This window comes from Babylonia areolata, chromosome 8 (assembly GCF_041734735.1).
Source record: "Babylonia areolata isolate BAREFJ2019XMU chromosome 8, ASM4173473v1, whole genome shotgun sequence".
Taxonomy (NCBI): Eukaryota; Metazoa; Mollusca; class Gastropoda; order Neogastropoda; family Buccinidae; genus Babylonia; species Babylonia areolata.
In genome coordinates, this window is record NC_134883.1 from 41,625,135 (window position 1) to 41,649,505 (window position 24,371).

Genomic DNA, 24,371 nt, shown 5'->3' on the forward strand with positions numbered 1-24,371 from the left:
CATAACATGTATAATTTCTTCACTTTTAATTCAAAAGTGAGATCTGTGTTGTCAATACAAGCTTACTTTTTTTTTCATCAGTCAGTTTACAACAGGCATTTGTTCACTGTTAATTCAAAAGTGAGATCTGTGTTGTCATTACAAACATACATTTTTTCATCTTGTTTACAACATGCATTATTTGTTCACTGTTAATTCAGAACTGAGATATGTGTTGTCAATACCAACAATTTTTTTTCCTCATCATTCTGTTTACAACATCCATCATATGTTCACTGTCAGTTCAAAATTGTTTTTTCTGTCATTAGTTCATACATACATTGTTATAATGAAAAAAAAATAAATAAAAGTGCCCAACGTGCATCCTGAATACAGGACCTTGGTTCATCATCTTATCCTGAAGACTAGCACCCAGACCAACACTCAAAGTCTAGAAAGAGGAGGGGAGAGAGGGGGGGGGGAGGCGGGGATAGGGAGGCTGAGTACAATTCTCAGTCCATATAAAGGAACAGAACCTGTGGACACTTGCTTCCTAGTCAGGAATAGTTCCACTAAGCCACCAATCCTCCAATCAGACCGTACCTTTCACACGGGGACTAAATCCATGAGCACCTACCCTCCTCTTCAATACTGATGTCATGAAACACAGCCGTGTCTGGGGGGGTCCATGACGATATAGAGGAAGGCAGTGTGTCTCCACCTTTCAGTGATGAGGAGGGAAACCTGGCGATGTCTCTGCCTTTGAACCGGCTTCCACGACTCCTCTCCACCCTGGGGAAGGTGTTTGTGCGCCTGGCCTCAACTCCTTTTGATTTCGCTTTATCTGTTAAAAAAAAACCACACAAAAAAACAACAACAACAAAAGTGAACTATGTAATCATTCAACAGCCCAGCAGAGAGCCAAATAGGTGTTTGTGCGCCTGGTTTCTGTTCCTTTTGATTTCGCTTTATCTGTTAAAAAAAAACAACAACCACAACTAAATAACCATTCAACAGCTGAGCAGAAAACCAAACAGAAATAAACAACGTGTTAAGGCTGGCGAAAGTGAAAGTGAAAATGGAACAGGAAATGTTTCTGACTCCACTGGAAAAGAAAAGAAATGAAAATGTCATAAAAATGTACTCTCATCATTTTAGCAAGTCATGACGACAGACTACAGTTTAGCACGGACACACACACACACACACACACCCGGTTATAACATAGACTCATTTTGTTTACACAAGTGAGTCAATAAAATTACATACTGGCACATAAAACCAAACTGCCAATGTACATCCCAAAGAGCACAAAAAGCAATATAACACAGTAAGCATGCCCAATCATTAAGTACAGAAAAAGACCAAAACATAATCAAGGCTCTCTCGAGGAAAAAAAAAAAGTCAATGGACAAGCATTGTGAAAATACCAAAATACCAAACAACACAAAAAAGGTATAATTATAACAATAATCATAGTACATTCATATAGTGCTTTCAAACTTTTCAAAGTGCTTTACAATAACACGTCAGTCAGACATAAAGCACACAACAATATACACATGCACACATTCACACACACATACACATGTACGCACACAAACACATACACACACACACACACACACATGCATGGTCACCCACATAAACACACACACACAAGACACTTATGTAACAGCTGCACACACACATCCACACACACACACACACACACACACACAAACACACACAAATGCATGGACACCCACATTTGCACACACACACACACACACACAAACCACGTACGTGATCACTGTGGACCCACAGAACACAGGTATAAAATGTTCTCTTACCTCTCCTCTCCTGCAGCACACGGGTGTGTATCTCATTGCTGTTTCTCCGGAAGCGGAAACACTTGTGGCGGAAGATCTCCTGAAGATTGGAGTCGCTGTTGGAGTGAGACATCCGCCGGTTCCGGCGCTCTTCGCCCTTCTTGATCTTGGTGACAAAGTGCTTGCTGGTCACTGCACACAGCACCACAAAATCAGAGAGAACCATGCAGATCCCAGCAGTCAGGGAGCACTTGTTTCACAGTGAGAGGCTCATCACAGGGAATACATCGAGGGGCCTCCTCCCTCTTCAACAAGTGAGAATGAAAAAGAAAAGTGTGCCTCGTCTGCAGACCAGACAGCACAGACTCCTTTTTGAATCAGAGAGAAGATTTATTGTTTGAAATTAGGTATTTATTACACTCCCTAGTTATGACAGGCGCAAATGTTTATTTTTATTGAATACCATCCCAAACTGGATTCCTTTATAACGACCAAGCAGACACAGCAACAAAAAGGGGAGCAAAGAATCATGCAGGTAGTTTAAAAGTATACCGCCCACTGTCATACAAGGAAATATGTAACATATAAGAAAGAGACTTTTATTGGTGCTTTCATTCAACTCTAAAACCTTGTCACTGGACTTTGGTCTGATTCGCAGACCAATTCCAAGTTGAATTTTCATACCATTATCTAATTCATTATGGACAACATATTGCTCTAAAGTTAAGTGCATGTGCTTCAGTGATCTGATAATTAAGCATATAATTCTTGCCGTGATTTGATGAAGCCTTATCTGCACGAAATTGTGTCATCACAACTGACTGAGACCATTGATGTTTTCAACTTTCTGCATTCATTATCAGCTGCTGCACTTGTTAGATTTAACTACTTCTCTTTCACGAAGTCCATTAAGTAATTTCCTGCAACTGTACTTTGTTTCAAATTTCACCTCCCATTCACCCGGTTTCCCCCAGCTCACCATTCATTCCCTTCCCCCTCCTCTTCTAAATAATAATACTCAAATGTATACATGAATACTCTAACAAAATGTCTTCAATCGCTGATATGTGTGACGGGACATTACACAAAATTCCTCCTCTTCCACAGCACCAAGGACAGAGCTATGCCAGAGATCTGTGCACATATGTGTGTCGATGTGTGTGCATGTAGAATTGCACCTATGCATGTGAGTGTGAGAGTGTGAGAGTGAGAGTGTGTGAGAGTTGGTTTTTGTGTGTGTATGTGTGTGTATGTGTGTGTGTCTGTGAGAGGGAGAGAGGGAGAGAGAGACACACACACACACACACAGGCAGAGAGAGAGGGAGTATGCAAAGTATGTTCTTTTGTTATAAATTTTCGTTCACACATGTACAATACCATTTACATTATAAACACAAATGGAATCAACACAAGCTGCAGTTTTAAAGGACTTCTTTAACTTGAACAGATCCAATTTACAGATAAATATTAACCCCCCCCCACCCCCCCCCCAAAAAAAAATCAGATGACAAACTACAATTATTCCACTGAGTCCAGTTAATACATACAGGAGGATGCGTAGTGATGATCATTGGCTGCAATGGAGGGCAGAAGCCACTCCGGTCGCAGGTCACAAAGGTCATAGCCGCTCCACAGTAAAGTACTCACTGAAAACGTAAAACCTTCAGCTCTTTCATCCATCCTTTTTAATTTCAGGTTTTTTTGGTTTTTTTTTTTTAATTCTTCAAACTTTTTTTTCATATAGACAAACTTTTTTTTTTCGTTTTTATACGAACTTCTTTTTTCTTTCTTTTTCTTTTTTTTTTTTAAATCACAGTCAACATGACATTTTTTTTTTGGGGGGGGGGGGGGGGGGGGGGGGTCAGTTCCGATATTAGTGCTATCACTAACATGTTCATTACTGTAAATGGTTTTGCCTGAATGTGTGCTTAGTATGTGGTGACAGGAAGGAAGGACTGCACGGGACACAACTCAGACAGTTGTGGGAAAACAGGCAGTTGTGTTCGTAAGGTTGGGGTGAGGGACGACACTTCAGATAAAGCACAGAATCCTGTCATTCTGGCTAAGACTCAGCTAAAACATAAAATGAAAAATGTGTGTGTGCTCAAGCTCATATGCACATGCGCATGAACAATGAAATGAAAATGCAGTTGCTCCTTATTCCATGTGCTATCTGACATGCCCGTTTGCCTACATACAAATAGCGAGCTGTAGAACCAGAAAAAATAAACCAAAATATAAATATTCAAAAAAAGAAACAGAAAAGAAAATTGACATGCCTGTTTGCCTACATGCACATATATTATTATTTATTGCATGTGTGCATGCGTACGCATACACACACTCATAAACTATTCATTTGATTAATTGTATTAAACTATTAATTTCTTTGATACACTAACCGAAAACCAAACAAAACATCTATGTCATATGCTCACAAAATAAATCAACTTCAAAATTAATAAATAAGACAACTGATTAAAATGTAAAATAGACATGAGCAGTTAGAAATGTATCATGCGCTGCATCTCAGTTCACCTGGTTGTTTTTTTTTATATTCTTGTTTTATCTTCTTTAGAAAAAACAGGTATATTGAGCTTAATGTGCTTAATGTTTTGTTACACACACACACACACACACAACACACACACACACAAGCAACATTGCAGCACACTCACTCTCTCTGTCCTGACCAACATGGGACAAAAGCATGCCGGTGATATCATGAGATTCCTTCTGAAGACTCAACTTCAGTTCCGCATGGACATCATGTACCTTCTGTACCAACAAAACACCACACATAACTTCTTGTATCTTCTGTACGAACAAAACACGTCACTTCTTGATGAACCTTCTGTTGCTGCTGTTGTTTTTGCTATGTTGTTTGTTTACTAAAATGCATCTCCCTGTATCCATTTTAATGAGCTAAAAAAATCTTGTCCAGTACCTTTTATTTCCAAAATTGTGGCATACAAACACTGATTTCAAACTGAAGAACAGAGTAAAGGAAACATTTTCTTTAACAATCTCTTTCTTATAGTGACAATCAGATGAATGAATGGAGTCTCCCGTCAGACCGACGGATGAGTAGGCAGGCAGGCTTATCTGTCGGTGTGTGTCCTCATATGGGAGAAGAGGCCGATTCTGGATGCACAGCACTTCCCACAGGTGTTGCAAGGGAAAAAGTCTCCAGAAGTTGAGCCCTGCTTCCTTTGCTCACGCTTCTCCTTAATGGCCAGCGTTCTCTTGTTTTCAAACATCTTTATGCCACTAGAGCACAGCATCCTCCAGCGAGAGCGGCCAAGGGCGTCAGTTTCCCAGGAAGCGATGTCTATGTCACAGGCTTTGAGGTTTGTCTTCAAGATGTCCTTGAAGCGCTTGCAGGGTCTTCCAAGTTCACAGTCGCCTTCCTTCAGCTGGCCATACAAAAGCATCTTCGGGATCCTGCTGTCTGTCATGCAGACACCGTGTCCTGTCCAGCATAGCTGGCACTCGATCAGCAGGCTTTCAATGCTGGGCAGGCCACTCCTCTCTAGGACCTGGAGGTTGGAGACCCTGTCTTGCCACTTTATGCTGAGGATCTTTCGTAGGCATCTCTGGTGAAACTCAAGTTGTTCAATATGACGGCGATACGTCGTCCATGTTTCACAGCAGTACAACAAGGTGGTCAGCACAACAGCTCTGTAGGTTTTGATTTTTATAATAACACATCTATCAATCAAACAAGTAGCAATAAATGACAGGCAGCAGCTGTGCCGGTCAGGGTTTATCCCCCAGAGCGCTTCGTTTGCCGGAGTGGTCCATCTTAGTTAGATACTGCGAAATCCCTTTTTCATTTTCTTTTTCTTTTTTAGTATAAGTGCTTTTTCCAGCAGATCCCCCAAACAGTGACAGAATAATCAACGTTTGATTGTGGTCACTTTGTGGAAGGAAGGAAATAACACAAAAAACATTTTTAAAAAAACAGTAGTAAATATGCCACTTAAAACACAACATCAATTAAGCACAGTTCTTTTTGTATGTTTGTTTTTCAATATCATAATGTCTGACGCAGCAGGAAAGGAAAAGAGCAGAGACATTTGTGCATCAGCTGACCTGTCTGAGGAGCAGTCGCACCATTTTGGAGTCGTTCTTCAGCACAGCGCAGTACAGAGGGGTTCCCTCCCCATGGCCTGTGTTCACGTCCGCTCCTATCTCTATCAGAGACTCCGCCCCCTGATCAACACATGGATACAGATCATCATCATCATCGTCATCATCAGCAGATTTCATGGGTGTAAGGTTTTATGTGTTTGTAAAATGTGTCTGTTCACTGAAATTACTACTTCTCTTGGGGAGAGAGAGAGAAGACAGAGAGACAGACCGACAGACAGACAGACAGACAGAGACACAGAGAGAGAGAGAGAGATTTTGACACTTTCATGTCACTGGCCATCAGGTTCTTACAAAATCAATGAATACATCAACATATGTTTGTTGCATAACAAAACATATGGTGAAAGCAAATACTGAAACAAAACAAAAAGAAAGTTTGAGAGACAGACAGACAAAGAAAGACAGACAGAGACGGAGGGTAAGACAGAGATATATAGAGAGAAATGGAGAGTGAGAGAGTGCATATATGTGTTTGTGTGTGTAAGCACGCACCCACACACACACACATGCAGGAAAAGTAAAAGAGCAGAGAAATGTATATGTATATCTTAGCCAATGTCATGTAAGACTGTGTTGACTTTGTATATATTTTATGTTACTAAACATTACTAAGTCTTAAATTTGTATGTTCTATAGTAAGTGCGGTGGGGGTACTGCACTATATAAGCCTGCATTTATTATCATCGTCATTATAACTGTCCCTAGTAACGACTCACAGTGATGAAGCCCTTGGAGCAAGCAGCCACCAGCATCCTGGACTTGAGGTCCTGCTCAATGCCCAGCACGTACAGACACTCGCTGGCCAGGAACTGCAGCCCTGACACACAGAACCACCGCACACCAATGGACCCAAGTCCCATGAGAACACACACCTCAACAACTCAACTCTTCACTCAAAGGTCTGCAGGCCTGACTCAGAGAACCACTGCACACCAATGGACTCATCCCACGAGAACACACACCTCAACAACTCAACTCTTCATTCAAAGAACTGCAGGCCTGACTCGGAGAACCACCAAACTTTGATGGACTCTGTCCCATGATAATGAAGGAATGAATGATATGGATACTTATATAGCACCTATCCTCTGTTGAGACCAAGCTCCAAGCACTATACATACCCAGGGTCATGTGCACAACAGGCTGCCTACCTGGGTAGAGCCGACTGACAGCTGCCATTCGGTGTTCATCAATCGTTTCCTGTGTCATTCGATCAGATTTTAGACACACAGACATACACACTCAGACAGACATGTAACATTGTACGTGTATGACCGTCTTGTTTATTTACCCCACCATGTAGGCAGCCATATTCTGTTTTCAGGGACGTGCATGCTGGGGATGTTCTTGTTTCCATAACCCACCGAATGCTGTCATGGATTAGAGGATCTTTAATGTGCGTATCTGATAATCTGCATGCGCATACACACGACACACACCTCAACAACTCTCTATTCCAAGAACTGCAGCCCTGACAAATGGAACCATCACACATCAAGCTGCCCAGGTGTATTCCATCTGTTTGGTTTAAGTCTAAAGGTCACAGCACCTGGTGTTCTTTGGTTGGCAACATTTCAACTTCTCCTTAAAAGTTCTACATAAAAGAAAAAACAAAACCAACAGCTGACTGACAGACAAAAAGAAAAAGAAAGGAAGTAAAAAGATGGAAAGCCACAATGTTAACTTTCAGTCTAAAGGTCACCACACTAGTTGTTCTTTGATCAGCCACATAACACCTTTTCCTTAAAAATTCAACATAAAAAGAAAAAAGAAAAAAAAGCTAAGAGACACACACTACAGACGCTTTGACGCTCTGACACTTCAATGAGGTCTTTATGACATGGGTGAATGCATCAACATACTTTCAATTTATAACAAACCATTATAATAAATGAACACACACAACAGAAACAGACAGAAAGCCAACGTTAACTGACCATCGCCATCGTCAAAGTTCTCCAGGATCTCAAAGAGCAGTTCGTGGCAGCATTCGTTGACCAGCGCCTCACTCATCATGCTGTACTGTGCCCGCTTCTCCCCATCCAACCCTTGCTCTGCCAGTATCTGCATGGCCACCACCGCCTGTCTCACACACACACAGCATGCACACACACACACACACACACACACACACACACACACAGCATTATCTTCTTGGCCACCACCGCCTGTCTCACACACACAGTACACCTATCGGAGTCATTACTCAAATATTTTACTAAAAGGCCACCGGCAAGGCAAGGCTAGGCAAGGCAAGGCAAGGCAAGGCTAGGCAAGGCAAGGCAAGGCAAGGCAAGGCAAGGCAAAGCAAGGCAAGGCAAGGCAAGGCAAGGCTAGGCAAGGCAAGGCAAGGCAAGGCAAGGCTAGGCAAGGCAAGGCAAGGCAAGGCAAGGCAAGGCAAAGCAAGGCAAGGCAAGGCAAGGCAAGGCAAGGCAAGGCAAGGCAAGGCAAGGCAAGGCAAGGCAAGGCAAGGCAAGGCAAGGCAAGCAGTTTATTTTGTGTGCCCCCTGGGGGGACTGAAACATTACATACATTCATCTTTTACACATATCTTGTAAATAAAAAGAGTGATGTCAAAAACAAGAAATAGGCTCATTCTTTCAATCACTCAATATACACATTGACAAGTACTGTTTTACTCATACTACAAACAAACAAACACATTTCCTATCAATAAACAAAACATTAATGAAAAGAACTATATATAGAAGAAACAAAGGATGTAAGTTTTAACAGTATTCTCTTTTTTTCTTCAGAAAACAGTAAGTAGAATTTAAAAGAATTTGGGTGGATTCTATTATATCTTGATAAACATTTTTGGCTTATGCTTTCAAAAAAAGTGCACACAAACAAATAGTGAAACTCATCAGCAATGTCCTTTGTGAAGCATTTATCAAAGATTCTTTCACTTCTCCGTAAATCATAAAAAACGCTGTCCATTAAGAGGATAAGGATTATTGGTTGTTGTAAACTTTACTAACTCAACTACACAATTATCTGGTAACACTGTAAAATAAGCATCTTGGCCAATGTTTGGTTAAAACATCCTGTAATTGATATACATAGAACAAGGCTGCAGCACAAACAGCCAGTGTAATTTTGCCTCCTAATTTGAGAGTCATAGTCCTTCACAAAAAACTAAGTTGTAAGTGATTTCCCACTGCATTACAAACTACTACGGATATCACAGTAGCAACACTTAAAAGTTATATTTTCCCATCTACTCAAAATCTGAATCCATAATTTCGATGTGAATAAATGTTGGCTGGTTACTATATTTCATAAAAAGAAACATAATGAGGTTATTTACAAACTACTACGGATATCACAGTAGCAACACTTAAAAGTTATATTTACCCACCTACTCATAATCTGAATCTCTAATTTCAATGTGAATAAATGTTGGTTGGTTGATTTATTTATAGTCTCTTCATCCACTTTGATAAGTTTAAACTCAAAACTGAACTAAAAAAAAAAAAAAAAAGAATATTGTTTTTGTTTTTTGGGGGGTTTTTTTTTGGTTTTTTTTTTTTTTTAATAAATGCAAAATATTTTGTTGTGGTAACAGCTCCATTTTAAACTGACAAGTCAATCTTATGCAGAATTTTCAGCGCACTTTATACAAATCCAGCTGATGAGCGGGTTAATTAATTCTCTGACCTCCTTCTGAATGCCGATTTCATTGCGGAAATGGAGCATGGCAGCCTTGATGATCTCCGTGATGTCACTGCAGGTGGCCTGAGACTGCAGCAGGCGTGGATCCACCAACACCTGAATGGCTATCAAACCCTTCTTCTGGATGTCTGAAACACACAGGCGCAAGCGAATACACACATACACTGCCTGCTGGTAATACTAATAATAATAAAAATAAAAATAATAATAATGGGTACTTATAATCCATTCCACCTTGTAAAGGAGCCCTGAATATCAACAATCCACGTCAGTTTTCTGCAGGTAATAATAATAATAATACTAATGGGTACTTATAATCCACTCTACCTTGCAAAAGACCCCCAATTATCTGCAGGTAATAATAATGAGAAGAATAATAAGAACAATAATAAAGATAACTGATACTTATAATCCACTCTACCTTGCAAAGGAGCCCTGATTATCAACAATCAACATCAATTTAGGGAAAAAAAATAGTCATACAAAAATAAGAACACAAGGCACTACAATCAAAGTCCTAATACACAAAGACAGAAGGAATGTGTCAATGACAAAGTACACACACACACACACACACACACAAACAAAAAACAAAAACAAAAACCCAGATTTGTACAGATGTGTTTCGAGGCCAAGATTTGAAATCAGTTTTTGTCTCTTATCCAAGGCTGCACAATGTGGAGATGTAACAACACTGGGACAATCAAACCTGACATCCATTACTGAAGCACAAAGGTCATGTGTTCAGACACAATGACAGTATAAGAGGTGGTCTAAGACTGTAGATGTAGCAGATCTTTATCATTCACCTCCATGTTAACTGATTGTTATTGGTTTTGCTGTGAGTTCTTTATGCATGCAAATAACACACTGCACAAGTGACTTGTATCTTAAAAAAACAACAACAAAAACCCAGGAATTACACAAGTACAAAGTTTTCTGCAGCATGCTGCTTCTCAATGTGATATATTACATTCACAGCTGTCCCCCTTTCCAGTTTTTTTATCATCCCTCTCTTTCAGACATCATGTACTGCTGCAGCCCCTCCACCTTTCCCCAGTTTTCTACCAGCATACTGCTTACTGATGTGATATACTGCATTCACAATTCTCCCTTTACCATTCTTCATCCCCCCCCCCCCTCCCTACCCAACGTTGTCCACCTCTCTTCTTCCCCCCTAGCCCCCTCTCTAACCTGATCCTCCCTTCCATGTATCCATGTCTGTGTACTTACTGATGCTATAGGTGAACCTGATCCTCCTTTCCATGTATCCATGTCTGTACTTACTGATGCTATAGGTGAACCTGACCCTCCCTTCCATGTATCCATGTCTGTGTACTTATTGCTGCTATATGAACCTGACCCTCCCTTCAATGTATACATGTCTGTGTACTTATTGATGCTGTAGGTGAACCTGACCCTCCCTTCCATGTATCCATGTCTGAATACTTACTGATGCTATAGGTGAACCTGATCCTCCTTTCCATGTATCCATGTCTGTACTTACTGATGCTGTGGGTGAATCGGACCCTCCCTTCCATGTATCTATGTCTGTGTACTTACTGATGCTGTGGGTGAATCTATCCCTCCCTTCCATGTATCTATGTCTGTGTACTTACTGATGCTGTATGAATCTATCCCTCCCTTCCATGTATCTATGTCTGTGTACTTACTGACACTGTAGGTGAATCTGACCCTCCCTTCTATGTATCCATGTCTGTGTACTTACTGACACTGTAAGTGAATCTGACCCTCCCTCCCTTCCATGTATCCATGTCTGCGTACTTACTGACGCAGTAGGTGAACCTGACTATCCCTTCCATGTATCCATGTCTGTGTTTTTGCTGATGCTATAGGTGAATCTGACCCTCCCTTCCATGTATCCATGTCTGTGTACTTATTGCTGCTATATGAACCTGACCCTCCCTTCAATGTATACATGTCTGTGTACTTATTGATGCTGTAGGTGAACCTGACCCTCCCTTCCATGTATCCATGTCTGAATACTTACTGATGCAGTAGGTGAACCTGACTCTCCCTTCCATGTATCCATGTCTGCGTACTTACTGACGCTGTAGGTGAATCTGACCCTCTCTTCCATATATCCATGTCTGTGTTCTTACTGATGCTATAGGTGAATCTGACCCTCCCTTCCATGTATCCATGTCTGTACTTACTAATGCTGTAGGTGAACCTGACCCTCCCATCCATTTATCCATGTCTGCGTACTTACCAATGTTGTAGGTGAACCTGACCCTCTCTTCCGTGTATCCATGTCTGTGTACTTACTGATGCTGTATGAACCTGACCCTCCCTTCCATGTATACATGTCTGCGTACTTATTGATGCTGTAGGTGAACCTGACTCTCCCTTCCATGTATCCATGTCTGTGTACTTATTGATGCTGTAGGTAAATCTGACCCTCCCTTCCTTCCATGTATCCATGTCTATACTTACTGATGTTGTAGGTGAACCCTGACTCTCCCTTCCATGTATACACGTCTGCATATTTACTGATGTTGTAGGTGAACCTGACCCTCTCTTCCGTGTATCTGTGTCTGAGTACTTACTGATGTTGTAGGTGAACCTGACTCTCCCTTCCATGTATACACGTCTGCATATTTACTGATGTTGTAGGTGAACCTGACCCTCCCTTCCATGTATCCATGTCTGAATACTTACTGATGCAGTAGGTGAATCTGACCCTCCCTTCCATATATCCGTGTCTGTACTTACTGATGCTGTAGGTGAACCTGACCCTCCCTTCCATATATCCGTGTCTGTACTTACTGATGCTGTAGGTGAATCTCTTGAGGCACATCATGATCTTGTTGACAGCGTTCAGGGAGTGCAGGAGTTCTGCTCCTTGAGCTGTAACCCACAAAGTGTTCTTTTTTCGTACAGCTTCAAATGATAAGAGATATACAGTACTTATCCTTTTGTCTGCCACAGTTTAAAACTACCTTTAATCCATGTTGTGAATGTTTTGTGTATGTGTGTGCGTGTGTGTGTGTGTATGCATGTGTATGCGTGCCTGCACATGTGTGTGAATGAGTGCGCGAGTGTCTGAACAAGTGTGTGCGCATAAGCGTGGGCATGTGCATGCTCATGCATGCATGTGTGTGTGTACGCACAAGAGTGTGTGTGTGTGTGTTAAAACTATTCTGGCCCTCCTCAGTACTTCATGACAATTCCAATTCATTTCAAAAGTGAAAAAAAAACCCCACTATTCCTTGAAATAATCACAGTATCATCACTGACAACAGATGCCCCATCAGTAACCTGATCCCCCTCCACTGGAGTATTCCTGTGGTGTGTGTGCTTGTGGGTCGGTGTCTGCTGTGTCAGTGTGTATGTATGTGTGAGTCTGTGTGTGTGGGGGGGGGGAGGAGGGGGTGTGTATTTTGTACCTTACTTCTGTGATAGTTCGTATTTGCAATTTGTAGTTTTGTATTGGTGGATACCACTTTTATGTCCATACGTGCTCTTATTTTGCATAATGCACTGTTGTACATGCACTGTTTTATGTGATGTGCTAAGAGCCTATCTATGGGGAGGTTACACCATATACGTACAATATATTATCATTATTGTCATCATCATTATTATCATTATCTGTTTACCTGCCCCGCCCAGCACAGCCAGGGCCTCTAAGGAAGCTTCCTGCAGAACCTCCACCCCGGGGAAGGTGTCCATGGCTGACAGAATCAGAGCGTGGATCCGCAGCACAAAACACTGGTGACGGATCACATCTGTAGAAAAAAAATAAAAAAATAAATAAGTGAACAAATAAATAAATAAATAAATAAGTGAACAAATGAATAAATACATGAATAAACAGGAGACTGACTGAAAGTTTCCATTTCAGTTTCAAAGAGGTGTCAATGCACGAGGACTGATCCATGAATGCTACACCACATCTGCTTATAAAAAAGAAAAAAAAAAAAAAAAGGATGGAGCAGATGCCTGACTTTTACATAAACCCAAATACACTTATCAGGCCTTGACAAACTATACTAATAAAACTAACTGAAAAAACTTACACCAGTACTGTAGATGAAAAATCAAGAGACTAACTGAAAATACTTAAATATGAAAGTATTCAATTATCGTTGAGAAAAACAACAACAAAAAAACAGGAGACTGATTTTCAATACTTAAAGACGATAGTCAACAAGTATCATGGGAAAAAAAATCTGGAGACAAATATTCAAAATCTTTACATAAGAGCATACAAGCACTCTGAAGGCAAAGGAGCTGGTTTAAATATTTTCCATACACATACAGTGTTAAGTGTAGTCATAATTACATCATTAACAAAAACACACCAAACATTAAACTTAATTCTCTACTCCTACACTTTCTTTCCCTGTCTCTCCTTCTGCCTCTCCCTCTCTTTGTCTCTCTCTCCCCATCACTCCCTCTGTCTCTCACTCCCCCACTTCCTCACTGTCTCCTCTCTCTCTCTCTCTCACTTACTGTCCCTTACTTCGTCCCTCCCTCCCTCCGACTCCCCCTTACTACCTCTTAGTCTCCCTCCCTCTGTCTCTCCCTAACTTCTTCTGTCTCTCCTTCTGACTTCACCCTTGTGCCTCTTACTCCCTGTACCTCTCCCTCCCTCCTTCCCCCCCTCTCTCTCTCTCTCTCTCCCCCTGTATCACCTATATCGGCTAGACAGACAATGGTGCTGATGGTCTCGGTCTGAACTTCCAGAAGGGTGGGGTGTTATGTGCTCTTCCTCCCTCTGTCCCTCTCTCCCTCCCTCCTTCTCTCGTATGTGCGCACACTATGGTGTGTGTGTGTGAGTGTGAATGATTTTGTGTAAGGATGGGCGTGTGAGGCAGACAGGTATCAGAACGTGAGTGTGTGAATGGACGAGTATGACAAAGTGTATGTTTGGATTGTTGTTTGTCGTGTGAAGGGGGGGTGTGTGTGTGTCTGTCTGACTGTATGACGGCTGAATATAATGGACATGTGGCTTTTATTTATTATGTATATTCTCAAAAATGTCATGATATGGGCTGTTGGCCTGAGTCATTAAAGTCGTTCAGCGTTCAGCGTTCCCTCCATCTCTCCCTTCCTCCATCTGTCTCTCCCTCCCTCCCCCTGTCTCTCTCTCTCTCTCTCTCTCTCTCTCTCCCTGTATCACCTATATCGGCCAGACAGGCGATGGTGCTGATGGCCTCTGTCTGCACATCCCGCAGGGTGGGGTGTGTGGTCAGCACCTTGGACAGCAGTCGTAGGACGTCCCCATCATAGCGAGCCAGCACCTCTTTGTGCTGGTCACTGACAGACACACACATGGCAAGAGATCATACAGTTATTATTACTAACAGTTTCTGTTAACAAGACACTCTTGAAGTAGATGGCTAACATGGCGATAGCCTCGAGATGTCCTTACTGGCTGGCGAGGCTCTAAGCACCATAATTTGATTTGATCTGAACAGGACACTCTTAGATACCTGTGGATCCATGTCTGTTTCTTCCATGCATGTGTTGTAGTTGTGATGTGTTGTGCTGTGAAAATGATTACACAGTTATCATTATCAATGTCTCTGTCATAGTGGGCCAGTACCACTTTGTGCTGGTCACTGATAGACACATGGCAAGGGGTAGGGGAAAAGATTACACAGTTATTACCATAAACATCTCTGTAGGGGAAAAGTTTACACTGTAATTATCATTAACATCTCTTACACACACAAGGCATAAAGATTACACAGTTATTATCATTAATGTCTCTTACACATGGCATAAAGATTACACAATTATTATCATTAATGTCTCTTACACATGGCATAAAGATTACACAATTATTATCATTAATGTCTCTTACACACACATGGCAAGGGTAGAAGAAAAGATTACACAGTTATCATCATTACTGTCTCTGTTAACAGGACACTGTTTGGTACTTGCGGATCCATGTATGTTTCTTTCATGCATGTGTTGTGTTGTGAAAAAAGATTACACTATTATTATTTATGTCTCTGTCATAGTGAGCCAGCACCTCTTTGTGCTGGTCACTGATAGACACGCATGGTAAGGGGTAGGGGAAAAGATTACACAGTTATTATCATTAACATCTCTTACACACACATGGCATAGTGATTACACAGTTATCATCATCAACATCTCTTACACACACATGGCATAAAGATTACACAGTTATTATCATCAACATCTCTTACACACACATGGCATAGTGATTACACAATTATCATCATCAACATCTCTTACACACACATGGCATAATGATTACACAGTTGTTATCATCAACATCTCTTACACACAATGGCATAAATATTACACAGTTATTATCATCAATGTCTCTTACACACACACAGCAAGGGTAGAAGAAAAGATTACACAGTTATCATCATTATTAATGTCTCTGTTAACAGGATACTCTTAGATACCTGTGAATCCATGTCCTATTTCTTTCATGCATGTGTTGTGTTGTGTACCATCTGCCGTTGCGAAGTGGTTAGCATTGCAGACTGATGGCTGAAACGATGCGGGTTCAAATCCCAGCGGAGGTGGGTTTTTCGGCCCGCGGCCGGCTCCTACCCAGAGTCAAGTCTGCTATGGGCTTAAATGGGAAGACTGGGACCACACAGTCAAGTATCATCCAATTCACAGATGCGTCTTTAGGTGTGCTGCTCTAATTTCCTGACCAACACTGTAAGTCTCTGTATCTCTCAGGCCTGGTTGACGCCGGGATATCATTATGACAGAAAGCGTAGAGTACAGCCTTGTCACATAGTCCCAAACCGAAATGGACCTCCATTGCAGCATCGTCGTCAACATCATCGTCATCCTCCTTCTTCTTCATCATCAATATAAAGAAAAAAGAAAAAACAGAGTAACTGACTGACTCACCAACGGGCACAAAAACTGAGCGATTAAAGCACTGGACTTTCAATCTGAGGTTCCTGGTTTCAAATTTTGGTAATGGCACCTGGTGGGTAAAGGGTGGAGATTTTTCTGATCTCCCAGGTGAACATATATGCAGACCTGCTTGTGCCTGAACCCCCTTCATGTGTATACACAAGCAAAAGATAAAATACGCACGTTTGAGATCCTGTAATCCATGTCAGCATTTGGTGGGTTATGGAAACAAGAACATACCCAGTATGCACACCCCTGAAAACGGAGTATAGCTGCCTACATAGCGAGGTAAAACCCCACTTGTGAACACGGGGAGTTGCAGTCCATGAAGGAAGGAGAAGAAGAAGACTGACTCACTGGAAAATGCACAGCCCCCGCAGGGCACGGCAGGCAGAGCACACAGCCTTGGTGTTGGTCAGATGGCGCCTCATCCCCTCCACAATGGCAATGTAGGTGTTCTTCTCCATCAGTGTCTGACACAGTGTGTCTGGGCAACACAACACACAGTGGATAGACATGGAACACTGACTTACAACTCATGTTTATATGGTACTGAAAATCCCTATGGAATACAATTTTCAACTGATGTATGATGCAGTATCAAAAACCCATAAAGACTGAGTCATAAACTGTTCTTCAGGCACCACAAGATTGGAGTCATAAACTCTTCTTCAGGGACTTAATGACTGAAGTGTAAAGTCTTTTTCATGCATCTATAGATTGGAGTTATAAATTCTTCAGGCACCTATGGATTAGAGTAACTTCAGGCACTTATAGTTTGGAGTCTAATTCTTCATCAGACACCAACAGACTGGAGTTATAAACTCTTCTTCAGGCATCTACAGACTGGAGCCTAAAGTCTTCTCCAAGCACACACAGACTGGAGTCATAAACTCTTCTTCAAATACTGAAGATCACAGTCCAACACTTTTTCAGGCACATAAAGATTTTAGTCACAAACACTTCTTCAAATACTAAAGATTGGAGTTATAAATTCTTCTTCAGGCACCCTCACATTGGAGTCATAAACTCTTCTTCGAGTGTCTACAACAAAACCCAGGTCACATACAGTGATAACCACGATGCTTACATATAACGACACAATGAGAAGTTGTCAGGCTCTGTGACACTGACCAATCATCATGTCAGACAGACAGAAACACTGGCTTTTTGTGTGTGATAGAGGAGCCAGCCCAACCAGTGTCCTACAGTGAGGCAAAGACAATGCTGAGAGACAGCTTCCGGAAAGCATGGCGCCGACATCTGGACATCGGGCCGGAAGACAAAAAAAGATGGCATCCATGAGCTAGACAGAGCGGCACAGGTCACAATCTTCAGACTGCGAACAGAACGCTGTCAGCTCCTCTCCCATCTCTACCATCTGAAGATATCACATACTGACCAGTGTCCTTGTGGCACAGGCCAGCAGACCCCCTCCCATATCCTGCAGTCCTGCCCCACCTTCGACGCTCTGAGACGTCAGGCATGGGTCAGCCCGGTGGAACTCCAGGAGAAACTGTGGGGACCGGCAGGGTCCCTGCGGTGGACCGCTGACTTCACCCTCCTGACCGGACTGAAAATCTAGCGTGGCCAGGGAACGCGGAAGAAGAAGAAGAAGTGTGTGGCACATGTAACTTTGCATGGGTGTTTTATAAACCTTTTTTGGGTTAAACTGACATTTGATTCTGATTCTGATTCTGTGTGTACAAAGAATGGTGGTACCCACCATTGTCAGCAGTGAGGTAGAAGATGGCCCCCGCTGCAGCGCTGAACAAGTCAGGGTTGTACTCGTACATCAGTACCGCCCCAAGACACAGCGTGTGGATAGGGTCTCTGAAACACAACACCATGTTGAACTTTCTTTTGTTTTTTTGTTTTTTTTATTGTTCTCATTAACTTTAGCATATTTCCATTTGACACATTCATGGCACATGAGATTTGACATAACAATGTGATGAACTTGTTTTTGTTTTTTACAACAAAAATTGCTCCACAAAGTCCCTGAACCTCTACATGTTCAAATATTACAATTCTTGTTCCAAAACTGTTATTTGGGTATCTTACTCATTCTCAATTTAAACCAATTTTGATGCTTCTGTACTCTGATAAACAAAAAGTAGCTGTCAGTATATGAATATCACTTTGATGAAGGTAACTTCATACGTTTTCTTCAAGTGGATATTTTAACGACTAAAACATGACATTTTGAGGGGTGGGGGTTTGGGGTGGAGGGTGAGGGTGGGAACAGTCTGGAGATCTATAGGAGACCCAGAAAAAGTATCATTTCCTGGCTTTTTTGGTTGTATTTGATTAGTCCTGACACAATCACTCTCTCTCTCTCTCTCTTTCTGTCTCTCTCTCTCAACACAACGCAATACTTGATTAGTCCTGACACAATCACTCACTCTCTCTCTCTTTCTGTCTCTCTCTCTCAACACAACACAATACTTGATTAGTCCTGACACAATCACTTTCTCCTTCTCTCTCTCCCTCACAACACAACACCCCACCACACCACACCACATCAAACCACACACACACACACACACACACACACACACACACACACACACACACTCACACACACACACACGCACACACGCACGCACGCACACGCACACACACAAACATATACAGAAAAGACTCACTGTTTCCTTTCAGTGCTTTCTCCTATCCAGACGTAGACATCAGGTTTACATTCCAGCAGTTTGGTCAGCGCTCTACATGCCTGCTCCTGCACACATCGTATCAGTGTGTCAGTACACTCAGTAAAACACCTGTTAAAATCTTAAATTAAAACAAATGAACTATAATATAAGAGTTCGCTTAGTCACTCCCAGGCATGTCTCATAACTTTCAATGATCAAAACAGCACAGCGATGTTCTGGCGGCAAAAGGGGAGTCTTGCACTGACCTTGCCTTGCCTGACTGGAGGCTTGACCAAGAGATAGAGGCCACCATCAGCCTCAGAGTTCCTGGCATCACCACCAAAGACCAGCAACCAGCTACTCTCAAGATCCTGACTGGCCATGATAGAGGAGTCCTACCCAGCCAGCTCCTGGACCCATGTATACACAGACGGATCAGCGGAGGAAGCTACACACAACGGAGGCAGTGGTGTCTACGTCAGATTTCCCGATGGAGAGCACAGCAGCATCGCACTCCCTGGAGGAAAGCTCTGTTCCAATTTCAGAGCTGAAGTCCTGGCCATCAAAACAGCAGCAGAATTCCTCTCCTCCTGTGGAAAGCCCCTTGGCAGCATCTCCATCTTCACTGACTCCATGTCCACACTCCAGGCCCTTGACTCCCCTGATCCTGGTCCACTGATCCAGTCCCTTAAGGCCTCCCTCACAACCCTTACCCAAACAGCCCCAACGACCCTCCAGTGGGTGCCTGCACATGTAGGCCTCCCAGGCAACGAGCGTGCAGACCACCTCGCTAAGGAAGGAAGCCAGCTCACACAGCCAACCATTCCTGCCACATATGAGGAAGCAAAAACTCTCCTCCGCAGCAGATTCCGAAGAGGCTGGGTCACCCTGAACGGAGGCTACCAGGCACACCAAGATCCCATCAGGACACTGGAGAGAAGACACCAGACTACCATCTACCGCCTTCGCACAGGACACTGCGGCCTCCGAGCACACCTGAAGAGGATTGGAGTGGCAGCCACATCCCTATGTGATTGCGGCCAGGCTGACCAGACCCCATCCCATATTCTCCAAGACTGCCCCCTGTATGAGAAGATGCAGCAGCAGTCCTGGCCTGGGGGTGCTGACCTCAACACCAAGCTCTGGGGGACGGCAGCCGATCTTCACCAGACGTCCGAGTTTGTGGCATCCCTCGGACTTTGACCCTGACTGCGTAGCTGTCGAACGCAAAGAAGAAGAAGAAGAATGATCAAAACAGAAGAATGAAGAAAATGGATGTAATGTTTCCCCTTTACTACATACGACAGTAATACTGAAAACACTGATAATATGAGTGTAACTGGTATTCCATGAATGGTGCAGCATACTGATCCCTGTTAACTCACTAATCTAAAAAAAAAAACAACATGTAACAAAGAAAATCAATAAAAACAATGCAGTCCTATGGCATGCAAAAATGCTGCCAATGTGGCTGTAAAGATACTGCAGCTTCAAACTGGGTGGCCTAAGGTCATCTATGTTCCTGCTTGGAAGCTTATTTCGTGCGCATACCAATAGTGACACAATCAATCACATGATCGTCCAAGATGAAGTAGGCTAGTGCACGAGTCAGCATCGCCGTGCCCTGACAGTTCCCCAGGGAGCTAAGGGACCAAGGCAAGGCAAGGCAAGGCAAGGCATACTTATAGTATTGCTGTAGTGTAGTGCATACCATCCTTTTCTTCTTCTTCGTTCGTGGGCTGCAACTCCCACGTTCACTTGTATGTACATGAGTGTGCTTTTACGTGTACAACCGTTTTTACCCTGCCAAATAGGCAGCCATGCTCCATTTTCGGGGGTAGTGCATGCCTTAAATTGCAATGCGTGAACAAAGCCCGATAAATCACCATGGGGAAAACTGCGCCCCCCCCCTTCTCCCCCCACCCCCTACCAGCACAGAACTGACCTGGATATCCTCACGAGCCATCTGGCGCGCCATGGCCAGGTAGATGACCTTGAGCCACTGGCACCCATAATCCTGCTCACTGCTGGAGTTGGACATGTCCTCTTGTGACTGCAGCACCTTCTCCGCTGAAAGGCGCAATTTTTTTTATGTATTTATCTTTTTTTCTTTTAATTTTTTTTTCTCAAGACCTGACTAAGCGCGCTGGGTTACGCTGCTGGTCAGGCATCTGCTTGGCAGATGTGGTGTAGCGTATATGGATTTGTCCGAACGCAGTCACGCCTCCTTGAGCTACTGATACTGATACACCGCTGAAAGGACCACAATGTTTCCTGGGTACACATCTGTTTCTACCTCATGTGTCAGTGAACAAGAACAAGAATAAATTTTTATTCCATGAGAGATGAGTATTAATGATAATACATTTCTTCATTTTAAACAGAAGGGAGGTAATAATATACTAAGGGAGGCTACTAGCTGCAACTACTTTCAGTATCTCCACTTGGACAGACCAGTAGTTTGCACAGGACAAGAATCAGACCCCTGCTGGAGTCTGTACCAGTGGGTCATGGTTGGAAATCTTTTAGTGTACTGTTAACACTATCAACAACACTAACATAAGTGAGTGAGTGAGTCTGTGACTGTGTGAGTGTATGTGTGTGCATGTGGGGGTGGGGGTGGGGAGTGGATGCATGGGTGTTCTTGTACGGCTTGTGTTTGACTAACCGCTTTTGAAATGCTTAATCAAAAGTGGGGGGGGTGGGGGGGGGTGCATGGGTGTTCTTGTATGGCTTGTGTTTGACTAACCGCTTTTGAGATGCTTAATCGATATAGAAAAAAAAAAAGAAAAAAAGAAATAATAGATAGATAAATAAATAAGAGAGTGGTGAGGAGAAGGGAAAGAAGTACCAGTCAGTGTGAAGATGGTCAGACCGTGCAGCTGCAGCTCAGCGCTGTCAGCCTTGGACATCATCTCTGGCACCAGATTGCCCATGATCACGTTCTTCTGCACCAGTTCATCCGCCACCTCACCTGCACACACCCCCACACCTTTCACCCTCACACACCTTCATCATACACGATACAATGGCTTTAGACGGTCTGCACACCTAATTTTTGTTTTTGTTTTTCCAATCTGCTTTGTACCTAATGTATCTATCAAATTCTAGTATTTTATTACACTGCAATAAACTGTGTATATCTGGCAAGTACTGCAATGATTAGTATTCCAATTCATCACACCAGATTTTTTACACATATAATCAACTCATGCATTTATGCACACAGTGACATATGCATATATATATATATATATATATATATATATATACACTAAAGAGTACCAAACACAGACATGAACACCGACATCTCCTTACCTTCATGACACAAGGCCGACAACAGCATGAAACAGGACTCAACCACAGAGACTTCACTCTGCCAGATTTTCAGACAGTGGTACACCCTGGACAGCACCCTGTTGTTCACCAGCACTGGACGCACACAGTCTGCAACACAGCATCCACAGCATCACTGCTTAGCCTGCCAGCTTCCACTGATCTCAGCTAACACTCATAGCATCCAGAGCACCACAGCTTAGCTTGCCAGCTTCCACTGATCTCAACTAACACTCATAGCATCCAGAGCACCACCGCTTCACTTGCCAGCTTCCACTGATCTCAACTAGCAGTCACAGCATCCACAGCATCACCGCTTAGCCTGCCAGCTTCCACTGATCTCAACTAGCAGTCACAGCATCCACAGCACCACCGCTTCACTTGCCAGCTTCCACTGATCTCAACTAGCAGTCACAGCATCCACAGCACCACCGCTTCACTTGCCAGCTTCCACTGATCTCAACTAGCAGTCACAGTATCCACAGCACCACCGCTTCACTTGCCAGCTTCCACTGATCTCAACTAGCAGTCACAGCATCCACAGCACCACTGCTTAGCTTGCCAGCTTCCACTGATCTCAACTAGCAGTCACAGCATCCACAGCACCACTGCTTAGCTTGCCAGCTTCCACTGATCTCAACTAGCAGTCACAGCATCCACAGCACCACTGCTTAGCTTGCCAGCTTCCACTGATCTCAACTAGCAGTTACAGCATCCACAGCATCACCGCTTAGCCTGCCAGCTTCCACTGAGCTCAACTAACAGTCACAGCATCCACAGCACCACTGCTTAGCTTGCCAGCTTCCACTGATCTCAACTAGCAGTCACAGCATCCACAGCACCACTGCTTAGCCTGCCAGCTTCCACTGAGCTCAACTAACAGTCACAGCATCCACAGCACCACTGCTTAGCTTGCCAGCTTCCACTGAGCTCAGCTAACAGTAACTGTCACTGGTCACTGGTCCCGAAACCTGGTTTGGTCGTACGGGGGCGCTGCACTGCTGACTATTATCACCAACATTCTCCATTTCTGGCGGTAATGGGATAGGGCCTGAGTTTAGGCCTAGCTCTTCTCTGTCCACTCAGTAGTGATGTCTGTCCACTTCTTTCGCTGTCTACCTCATCTGCTTTTCCCCTGCACTATTCCCTGAAGGATGGCACATCTCCCAGCCCCCACCTCCCCCCCACACACCCACATCAAAACCTCCCTACTTATCCTACTTATCCTCCACCACCACCATTGCGAACCCCCCCGGAGGAGGATGGCAAGACTGGTGTGGATGACAAGGTCAGTTATCCATGTTGGCATGCCCACACAAACACTCACAGACACACACACACACACACACACGCACACACACACACACCACACATACGCATGAGTGTGTCTGAATTTCTACACAAGTAGTCGCCAAAGAGACTTCCACACACCAACACAGTCAAATATACGCACCCACCTACCTACATTTACACACGAGCACATTCACAAAAACACAAAACACACCACCACCACCTGCACCATCTTCTCCATCACCCACAAGACACTATTATCACCCCTATCATCATCTTCATCATCTACCCCCAACACCTCACTGACCTGTGGTGGCCAGAACATGCAGCAGTCTGAAACACTTGAGGACCAGAGTCATGTCCCCTGTGTGGTCACACAGCAGGTCCAGAAACAGGTCCAGATGGTGCTGCACAAACTCCTCCTGTAGGGGCGTGTCTGTCACACAAACACACAACAGACAGGGCGTGCACACCCACTTTCATCAGATTTTCGCCAGGACTCCCCAGTCATTTTTAGCAAGAACTGCATACGCATGCACATCTTCATTTTCTTTCTTGCCAGGTCACCGAAAGAATAAAATTTTGT

The 24,371-nt window shown here is 43.3% G+C and overlaps 1 protein-coding gene across 1 annotated transcript in view; it reads right to left on the reverse strand.

Annotated features, from left to right (window-relative positions):
* Window positions 1-24,371, reverse strand: part of LOC143284819 (leucine-rich repeat serine/threonine-protein kinase 2-like) — a 100,217-nt gene that overhangs the window by 71,703 nt on the left and 4,143 nt on the right. Inside the window, exons 5-22 of the mRNA XM_076591869.1 lie at window positions 24,093-24,221; window positions 22,478-22,606; window positions 22,011-22,133; window positions 21,105-21,229; window positions 19,160-19,245; window positions 18,238-18,344; window positions 16,869-16,998; window positions 14,770-14,906; window positions 13,244-13,372; window positions 12,411-12,491; window positions 9,606-9,748; window positions 7,883-8,027; window positions 6,662-6,762; window positions 5,886-6,005; window positions 4,469-4,568; window positions 3,338-3,436; window positions 1,812-1,982; window positions 617-823 (exon numbers count right to left, since the gene is read on the reverse strand). Of these exons, the coding sequence (XP_076447984.1) occupies window positions 617-823; window positions 1,812-1,982; window positions 3,338-3,436; window positions 4,469-4,568; window positions 5,886-6,005; window positions 6,662-6,762; window positions 7,883-8,027; window positions 9,606-9,748; window positions 12,411-12,491; window positions 13,244-13,372; window positions 14,770-14,906; window positions 16,869-16,998; window positions 18,238-18,344; window positions 19,160-19,245; window positions 21,105-21,229; window positions 22,011-22,133; window positions 22,478-22,606; window positions 24,093-24,221 (2,262 nt within the window). The remainder of the gene's footprint in view (window positions 1-616; window positions 824-1,811; window positions 1,983-3,337; window positions 3,437-4,468; window positions 4,569-5,885; window positions 6,006-6,661; window positions 6,763-7,882; window positions 8,028-9,605; window positions 9,749-12,410; window positions 12,492-13,243; window positions 13,373-14,769; window positions 14,907-16,868; window positions 16,999-18,237; window positions 18,345-19,159; window positions 19,246-21,104; window positions 21,230-22,010; window positions 22,134-22,477; window positions 22,607-24,092; window positions 24,222-24,371) is intronic.